Source organism: Doryrhamphus excisus, chromosome 7 (genome assembly GCF_030265055.1).
Source record: "Doryrhamphus excisus isolate RoL2022-K1 chromosome 7, RoL_Dexc_1.0, whole genome shotgun sequence".
Classification (NCBI taxonomy): Eukaryota; Metazoa; Chordata; class Actinopteri; order Syngnathiformes; family Syngnathidae; genus Doryrhamphus; species Doryrhamphus excisus.
This window is the reverse complement of record NC_080472.1, coordinates 9,849,795-9,859,750: the sequence shown is the minus strand read 5'-3', so window position 1 is coordinate 9,859,750 and position 9,956 is coordinate 9,849,795. Positions and strand designations below refer to the sequence as shown.

Below are 9,956 nucleotides of genomic sequence, written 5' to 3'. Positions count from 1 at the left end.
ATATTTTTTGGGGCTGATGCCAATTCCGATTTTTTTTCCATCACCCTTAGCCGATGGCCGATTTTGCTTGGGCTGATATTTGTGGCCGATACTGCTTTTGCACCCTCAATTTATATGAAAAAATGGCAATGATAACAAATATTCCAGGTCTCAAGTTTAAACAAATATTTATTGAAATGTAAACACTGAACACAGTAGGAGTCAGCTTTCTTAAACACACATTTAAACGGCATTATCATCTTTAAAAGGAATAAATATTCAACCATGTGCAAAACTTTTCTGTCGTAGTTTAAATTTATTTAGCAGCAGGATGACTGCTCCTCCGCAGTGAGACGCACACCCCCCCACCCAACACACACACAAACACATCACACTGACACAATTTAGTACGATATATGAAACATTTCTTGTCATTAAAGTTGGTGTTGTGCATGATAAAGATCTCTCATAAACAGACATGGCTGCTCCAATTCCTTCTGTCTGTGTGTGTGTGAGTGTGTGTGTGCGTGCGTGCTCGGAGAGAGTGCACACACACAACACGCATTTAACCTGAGCCCGGCGTTGTCTGAATGAAAGTCCTCCAAACACCATGGGACTGAATTGCCAAGGTTGCCATTAAAGCGGTGTTGGTAACAGCTGTACATATTAGCCTCCAACTACATCAACAGCTCCCTAATTCCAACGGGAGGCACTTTTAAAGATGGAGCATTCAGCAGCATTCCTGCTTTTCACACCCACAAACTAAACTATATTGTTGCGTCGCTGGGAGCACTTCCTGGTTCCCAGCGTGCTTTGCGGCACCGTCGATGTAAATAGTTGGTCAGTTTGTAGTTAAAGTTGCATAGTTCTTGGTCATTCTTGGTCTGCTCAACTAGTGAGAGTGCTTTTATTCGTCTGTTGCGTTGGTATGTGATGTTTTTGGCGTAAAAAGCACGCTCATTCTTTTACTTGGCATTCATGTTTCCTATTTCAAAGCAGGTGACAATATTTCAACTAAGCCTAAATGTTAGAGGCTAATTAAAAGTTAAAAACGTACCCTTGTTATGATGTGGCGGAGGTGGGGCGCCGCGACTGACATAGCTGCCCGGCGGATGCCTGCCTGTAAATCATGCGGCGGAAAAATATATCGGTGAACTGACGCGCATATCGGCCGATATCGATTCAAGTACGCATATAGATATCGGCCGGTCGATCCTTACTCTGAAGTATTCTGTGATGGCTCTACCACATTCCTCCATACTGAGTTCCAAGCTACGAAGCACATTGGTGTCTGTAAGCCTGAGTACCTGAGAATGAAAAGAAAATCCCATTTGCTTTTCTTATCTTCAATGTCAGTTGGTGAGGAACGCAGGAGAACAGCTAACGTAACATAATGTAACGTAACATAACGTAACGTAACATAACGTAACGTAACGCAGTCTAATCATAATACAAATCGTTACACCTCATGTAAAAGTTGTTTTCGTGGACGGAGATTAAAGTTTCCTTACTTGCCTAAACCCAGTGTTCAACAGATTTCATTCAAACTCGATAGAAAGTAAAATAAAAGCCACCACAGCCATCTCTGTTACTCTTTTCACTCTTCCATCAACCAAGTGTGTAGTTTGTTCCAGATAAGTCCTTAATTCTGCCGGCTTGATGTAAAAATATTTTGGACGCGCTCTCTCTCTCCAGTGCCTTGCTGAGTGACCAGTATGTAAAATTAACTGGAAGAAAATTTAATGGAAGAAAAAAAATCAACCGTAAAAATGTTGCTAACATTATTCAAATCTTAGCCTCACTGATGAGTGGCACTGAAAATCAGGCACTCGCTAGCTAGCCAGTTTGATTTCAGTCAGGTCGATTCATTCTTCTGTAAAAAATAAAGATAAGTTAGTTTTTACTTTCCGTGGTATTTGTAGATGCACAATTGGAAGGATGCAGACCAAGCAAGACTTCCTGTTCATGGGTAGCAAACATGTCCCCGCTGCGCAGGCAGGAGAACTTTCCCTTGCGAGTTTGGCACGCACCAAATTTTTGAAAATACTGTAGTTCACTCTAATTTATAACAGTAGCATACTTTGGACCGCCCGTGCGCTGTTGCTTCACGCCCACAATAACAACCCACAATGCATTGCAAACTACAGTAAAAAAACATATTCCGTTACTACAGTATATTACTGTTGGAAATTGGCCATAATTTAACAGTAATTGTTTACAGTGCACACAGAGATGGCCGAGGGTGGGATTGAACTTGGGTCTCCTGGCTGTGAGGTCTGTGCGCTAACCACTCGTCCGCCGTTCAGCCGGCACATAATAATATATAATTAAAATAGTAATAAAGATAATAATCAATCCATGTCAATTTCATACTTAAAATAATGTACATTTAAGCCACACCCTTTTCTACTTAAACCACGCCCACTTAATTTATGGCCCACCCACTCCAAGTACAGATACAGACTAGATGGGTGAACATATACAGATACAGGTGTACTTGCTCATACCTAGTATAAACTAATCCACTAGGAAAATAAAGGTGACAGCATCTGACTGCAAATGAATCATCTATTAAATCATCACCATCAACTTCAAAGTCTGCAATTAAAGTTGATGAGTCCATCTGATGACTTTGTATTCTGTAACTGGAACCCTAGACTGATCAATAACGCAGAGTTTAATACTCAGCACTTACTGTTTGCCTTTGCTCATGAAGATATTCTTATGATCCTTCTATGGAGAAAGGGGTGCAGGGAATTTTACGATGTTCCGATGCGGATCAAAAGATCCTCTGTGGTGACTCCGAAATCAGGAAAAAGACGAAACAAACAAACAAACAAAACAAATGTTGACAGGTATGCCCACAGCATCCTTAAAAATGACAGTACGTTTTACTCCCTGTGGTTGGAGACCCCGCCTTAAGAACATTACATATATGCATATTACGCATGCCAGAAAGAAATCAAACATTAACTGCTCTAAATGTTGTATTGTAACATTGTGTTAGGTAACATTAACAAAGGGGAAAAGCCATGAAAGTCAACAAAGACAATGACCAACAAAGACATCTAAAAGTTGCTAATCATACTCAAAAGGCTGAGCATGATTATTAGACCACCAGTAGCCAGTGGAGGAAAGGATCATCTTATGGTAATGGTAGAATTTTATTTGATCAGGTACATTTGAATGCATCACATAATCAGTTCACAGTTCCACGTGTCCAAAAGGAGTAATACTACCCCTCCATCTACTACTTTTACAGTCTGGAACGGTTACATTTCATCACTTCCTGCATTTCAGATATTATATGTGCATTTTTTAATTTTATTTTTTAAACAGTGTTTAAAAAAATAGTATATGGTTCATAAGTGCATAAGTATATAAGTATAAGGTGATGTAACCACATAGTCCCACCTTACATGTGGACTAAGGCATGCTTACACAATGTTGTTGCAAAAAACACTTAAAACACTAATGTGCAATTTAAAAATGTAGACGTACTTTTGACATTTCAAAACTTTAAAAACATTTTAAATCTAAAATGTAGATTGCATGTGGAAGGGCCAAAAACAGCTTGCACATTGCCTATTAGTCAAAGTATGTTAACTAGCACATTGTGTGCCGCTTGATCAAAAGGGTTGCTTTGTAGTTTCCCGTGGATGTGTTAATATAAGAACATTCAATTGTATAATAGCTCGTGACGTCCTCCACAATTGACCACCCTGGTTTGAAGTGGCGAGGATGTATGAATCCAGTAAGAATCAGCAAAGACTTTGATGCTGTCTTGAGTGAGCCAAGCTGAGCTCCTCTCTCACTTTTGACGACGTCTGCGCCTCTGAGACTTTTCACAGCCGCAGCCGAGCACCGACTTTCGGGGGCGAAAAAGTTATCTCTCCTGGCTTGTGCCGTGCCCATATTAAACAAAAACAGTTTCAGAAATGAGCCAAAGTAGACACACATTTTGGTCAATTAGGGACAAACTAACCACGGGCGACGATGTGCGCCCGAATAGTATGCCGACAAAAACTGAGGAAAGTGACTTTTTGAGCAAGAACGCCCCAGGAGACGAGATGGATGTATCCGATGTTCACGCACCGTGCGACACTGACAAAGGTTGCCGTCATCCAGCCCTTCGCAAGGAGTCGCGCCGCGTGGGCGACACTCGCACCGTCCCCGCCTCCGCCACCATCTCGGAGACAGCCCGGGAGCTCTGCAAGGCCGTGTCCGTGTCTCTGGGACTGCACCAGGACTCCACCGGTGACACGGACCGTGCCCCAAACGAGCAAATGTCAGCCGAGTGTTCAGTTCCGCCAGACGCCGTCAAGTACATGCGCTCGCTCGCTCAACAGGAGCGCAAGCAGACGGCGTTACCATCACGCCGGACCTCTTCGGACTTTAGTGACGCGTCTGACTTAACTCCTAAAGAGGTAGACCATCTGTGTTCGCCGAGTACTCCACAGTGTACTTACACGCCGACCGCGACGCTACACATGGAGCACTTTCACCGCGTAGTGGAGCGGCCAAGTCGACCCTACAAGCACCGGGAAGTCCCACCAGACTTTGGCGAGGACGCGACTGGGTACCAAGTGGAGCCATACGGTGTCACAATCAAGTCAGAGGAGGTTAATGGCGAAGCCGGTGAGGGGCAGTGGGTCACGACCTACACCCCCCATGAGAGGTACAACTCTCCGATATGGGGGCCGAGGCAGTGCGTTGCTACGCCGCAGACGAGTGGAACGAGTACGGCCTTCATTCGTGATCCGTACGAAAGGAGCAGCGGGCGCCTGGAGCAGTGGTACACCGAGGGAGGGATGCTGATGCCGCTTTACCACAACCCGAGCCACATCAAGAAGGAGGTGGGGGAATGGCTGAATGTCGCCTACAAAGACTCCAGGTAAGCACAACGTCATGTCACACATTTGACAAGTTTAAGACTTCATAGACACGTTATGATATCAGGTCTTCGAATTGCTGCCTATGATAATCCAGGTTGGCTGAAAAATAACCCCCTGATGAATTTGTTAAAAATGCTTTCATTTTCCTCTGACAAAATGTTGAAGATTGTAGCGCTACTGTATGTTTTACTTCAAATTTTGCATTGCGTCCACTGGAACTGTTGTGGGAAAGAGGACATATCTTCTTGTATTCACCCGTAAAAGGTCTTTCAAAGTCTTGTTAGTAATGTATAGTCATACCGAAGTAATTTACCAAAGTGATAGGGAGTTAGTTTTCACCCACCTGTACACTTACTACTATACACTGGTATAGTAGTACTGCAGTATTTACATTCTTCATACTTTTCATTCTCATTTTTAGCATACAGCCATAAAAAATTCATAGGGACTTTGGTCATGTTAACACTTTAAAATCCTCATGAAATACTTGCACAATGACATTTGGCAACCCCATAATTATTGAAAGAAAACCCACGCATGTATGGGGAGAACATGCAAGTTGGACACATCTGATAGGAATCACATTGTTCCACTGCCGGCAGGCATACGGGAATGTCAACAAATATCTTTCCTTGCACTCTCCTGAGCTATGAACCAACTTGCATTTTTGTTTTTTTTTCTTGGGACCCAAACCATACGTTTGGGAAAGATTGTTTGGATTTAATGTTGTTAAACAATGTTTAAAGTTGTTTGTTTTTAATGATGACTCATATGAAGTCACTCCAAGCAACACAAAATACTACTGAACAATGTTCTTAACCGTGTTTCTCATTTTCCAGTGTTTAAATTTTTTTTTTAATTTAAACTGGGCATGACAACAGTTTTTTCTAAACATGGGCTAAGTTTTTGATTTAATTTTTACCGACAGGGTCCACAAAAACAGTAACCATCATGCACATGTCTCTCCTTCACTTAATAAGACACAGAAATCATCTACATGCAGACTCTGTAATGCAGAATAACTTTTTTGGGGGACAAAAATAGGTTTGTACGATATAAACAACACCATGCAATTTTGTTTTGTTCCGGGGTTCTCCATATTGATATGGTCTGTCTAGGCCAGGGGTTGGTAACCTTTAGCATCAAAAAGAACCATCTTTTAAAAATGTTACCTGTTCCAACAACAGAATTCAACTAGCACAAGTGTAGGCCAACTTTGAAATTATTTTAACACTTCACTATGGGGGCCTTTCTGAGTCATTCCCATGTTTGTGTAAAATAAAACAAGATAAAGCCAACTTTAACTTGAAGAAACCCATGAGAGTGTTGCACATTCATGAACTTCTGGTGAGTTCGATGTTTCAAATAGTTTTTGAAAATGCTCCACAATGTGGGTTAAAAAACACTTTCCTTCACTTAAAGATGTGCAATGCAAGAGCTGTATCAACTATTTGGACTTTATAAAAGGTGGTCATGTTCAGATTTGATCCAGGTATTAACAGGATGTATGTCTATTACCGCCCATGTTCTCAAAGTGGGGTACGCAAATTGTCGTTTTCAAAATAGAGTTAGTGTGTTTGAGCCCCCATGTGAAGAGGTAGTACAGGGCAGAAGAAAGGAGACAGACAAGAAGTTGAAGTCATTTTGTGTGTGTTACATGAACAAATAAATCTGTTTGCATATAGTAATTCTTAAATAATTACATTACTGCAAAAATATCTTAAATAATTTAACTGTAATAAATACAACAATAATGTATGTAATAATTCATTAAATACATCAAGTCGTTGAGAAATAATTAGTAAGATGAGTTACAGACACTGGTTTAAGTGTTTTTTTTATGTGTGCAGGAGTAGGGGGGTACATGAGGTAACAATATTTTATATCACCAAAAATTAAATTAGTCTTAAAATGATACCTCACTCAAAGTGTCAATCAAACTTGTCAGAGCAGGTTTTGTGAACGAGTGGCATGGGGTCCTGAAATTAATTACACTGAATACATTTATATTGCCCAATCCAAAAAAGAGGACAACGGCAAATTGACTAGGGATTTAGGGATCCATTCCAACATCCCACTTTGACTAAAACACCACAAGCATGGCCGATGACCGAGGAGAGACCTCATGCCGGCAGCCCAGGAAGGAGTCTAAGCGTGCATTGCTGACTGTAGAGTCACTCCTTTTAATCTGCCAGATAATGCAAAGTGACTTCAACACTAATAAATTAAAATCTGAATTCTTCCCAAAGAGATCTGTGGGTAATTAAATGCACAGTTCTTCAAATGTTGTGTACCATGATGGGAGCCGATGTGAAACAGCCACAAAATGACTGGGATGGCGTGCAGCTGCCTTTGTTGACATCTGCCTTCTAAGATCTGCCTTAGTGACCTTGGGAGGCTTATGTCTGTTTTTGTCTCAAACGGATCTCACTGTTTGCTCTTTTACACATCCACACTCTCTATTCTCTTGCTGTAATCAAACGGATATTGTGATCAAAAATCAGATGTGGTTTTATTTCCCCCCATCTCACAGTCTTTTATGACTTAATATCAAAAGTCGCTGAGGGATGAGGTTGGGCACATCATGCCCTCTCCCTCCTGCAGTTTTGTTTCCCGCACCATCTTTCGAAAAAAGCGACACGAAGACCGACAACTTGTACAACACCTATGTAATTCAGTGCATGAACGAGTGACTAAAGATTCTGCTGTTGTTGCCTCAAACATAAGACAGAACAGCAGAAGAAAAAATTAAATCTAACCCCATTCTATGAATAACTGGCATGTCGTTAGAATACTATTACTGATAGACACAGCCTTAACCCATTATCTTTGTCATCATGCTCACCGGTACACCCGACTTTCATTAGTGCTAGTAAATTCCAGCATGAGTTACTCCCACCAGTGATCGGCAGTGTTTGTAAAGGTGGCATTCAGATAACGGTGACAAGCATGCATGGAATGGCTCAGCGAAAGGATTCAGCAACCTCAGAACAACGTGAAAAATGGACTTCAGAATCAATTTTTATTGCAAAACATGACAAACATCAAACTTTGAACGAGAGTAAAACTACTCACCAGAGAAACATCTCTAATAAATTAACAAATTTTTATACCTAATACCACAAAAAAAACTAATACCAAAAACCTTTGTAAAGTGTCCACTTTAAATGTAGCTCTTGTCTGGATCTCATTAGAATTAATGTTGTAAGTTTATCTAATGAACTGGTTGCATGTAAGGAAGGTATTATGATATATATTCAGTACAAACATGGCATGCTTATTTTGTTGGACCACAGGTTTGAGACTGGCAGTGAGCACATGTTCCCCATGGAGTTCTTCTTCCCACCACAGAGAACATGCCTAATCTGCTCGGACGAGGCATCCGGCTGCCATTATGGCGCACTCACCTGCGGTAGCTGCAAGGTTTTCTTCAAAAGGGCAGCAGAAGGTATATTGCGTCTGAAATGAACATCAATGATACTTTGATAAGCGAAATGACACATTGTACATTCTGGCCTATAGTGACCTTGCTCTTCTCTTTGCCTCCAAGGCAAGCAGAAATACTTGTGTGCCAGCAAGAACGACTGCACCATTGATAAACTAAGGAGAAAAAACTGTCCATCTTGTCGGCTGAAGAAGTGCTTTGAAGCTGGGATGACTCTAGGAGGTAGGATGGACTAACATCAACTTAAAAAAAATCAAACAATGACCTACAACTTAACTACATTCACAAACCCATAGTGAAGGGTTAGGCAAGGAGTGATGGAAAACGGGACTAACATTCTGGCACTCCCAGATCATTCAGATATTAAAGTTTTGATTCATAGTTTTGATGCCGAGTATGCAATAGAAAGAAATAGATGAAGCCTCCTCGCACCAACGAAGATAAAGCAGCTACAATGGTTATCTTAACTTAATGTAAAAAAAAGCGTGGCCGGCTCAGTGCATCATTTGCAACACAATGATATCATGGATTATAATGGATTACTCAATAATATCATGGATTATCATGGATTATCTGTCAATCATATCAAGAACTTTGACAGTGTCAATGTGACATATTAATCATCGGTATTTAGTATAGTAGTTTAAAAGTTTACCAGTTAGATTTTATATATGTTTCATAGTAAGAGTTCCATCATCCCTGTGATTGGCTGGCGACCAGTCCAGGGTGTACCCCGCCTCTCGCCCGAAGAGGACAGCTGGGATAGGCTCCAGCACCCCCGCAACCCCCGTGAGGAAAAGCGGTAGAAAATGAATGAATGAATGAATGAGTTGCATCATGTTGCTGCATGCATGCTGAAAAAGTGTGCGCACCCCGATATATATGTAAAATGTGCATATATACTCACATTGATAAAGACAGGAAATATACATTTTCTATATTTATAGTGGGAGGTAGATCTTCCGGACTTCACTTTCCGGTCACTGTGAAAGTACTGTAGCTCGCAGGCACCGCTGCTCTAAGCAGTCAGAAACAGGGCAGTCAAACAATAACTGACGTGTGTCTCTCATGCCAATGTAACCAAGGCTTTCAGGATGGTCACTGATTGGGAAGTTGGGTGTAATTATTGGTCGGGAGCCATGGCTGCAGGATGCAAGTTTATTCATGTGCACAGCGCAAAAAGACAGCGACATAAAGAGCTCTTCTCAACTTACACCCACACCTCCAGCCTTCAAAATAAGAGCACTTTGCACGACATCTTCTTTACTTGTGGTAACAAAATAGGGGTGTCATAAAAAAAAAATAGAGCTAAAAACAAGTCTCCTAGGTCATAGACAAGTTGATTGGTATTCTGCACCCAGGTTTGTGCATGTGTACTCACCACAGGTGCAATTGCGGATGGAATTACGGAATTAGCCAATAATAAACGGAATTCACTCTTTATCACAGAAATGTACATAATGTGGATGAATGTTGTTGTCGTGAGAAGGAATGCTATTATATATAAGGAATGATAAAGAAGGAATGATAGCTCAAGCTTAATTTGGCACCCTTGTGTATGCGACTGGGGCTCGAAGAGTATATTTTTGTGTTTTACTGCTTTAAAGAGGAACTGCACTTTTTGGGAATTTTGCCCT

The 9,956-nt window shown here is 41.2% G+C and overlaps 1 protein-coding gene across 5 annotated transcripts in view; it reads left to right on the top strand.

The window, feature by feature from the left end:
* Positions 1–3,114: 3,114 nt before the first annotated feature.
* Positions 3,115–9,956, top strand: part of LOC131132781 (androgen receptor-like) — a 44,173-nt gene continuing 37,331 nt past the window's right edge. For 3 of the 5 annotated variants that reach the window (XM_058078724.1, XM_058078723.1, XM_058078722.1), the window contains exons 1-3: positions 3,115–4,873; positions 8,171–8,322; positions 8,425–8,541. In XM_058078724.1, coding sequence (XP_057934707.1) covers positions 3,918–4,873; positions 8,171–8,322; positions 8,425–8,541 — 1,225 coding nt within the window. In that variant the 5' untranslated portion in view covers positions 3,115–3,917. The remainder of the gene's footprint in view (positions 4,874–8,170; positions 8,323–8,424; positions 8,542–9,956) is intronic. The other 2 variants (XM_058078725.1, XM_058078726.1) reach the window with 1 other exon arrangement.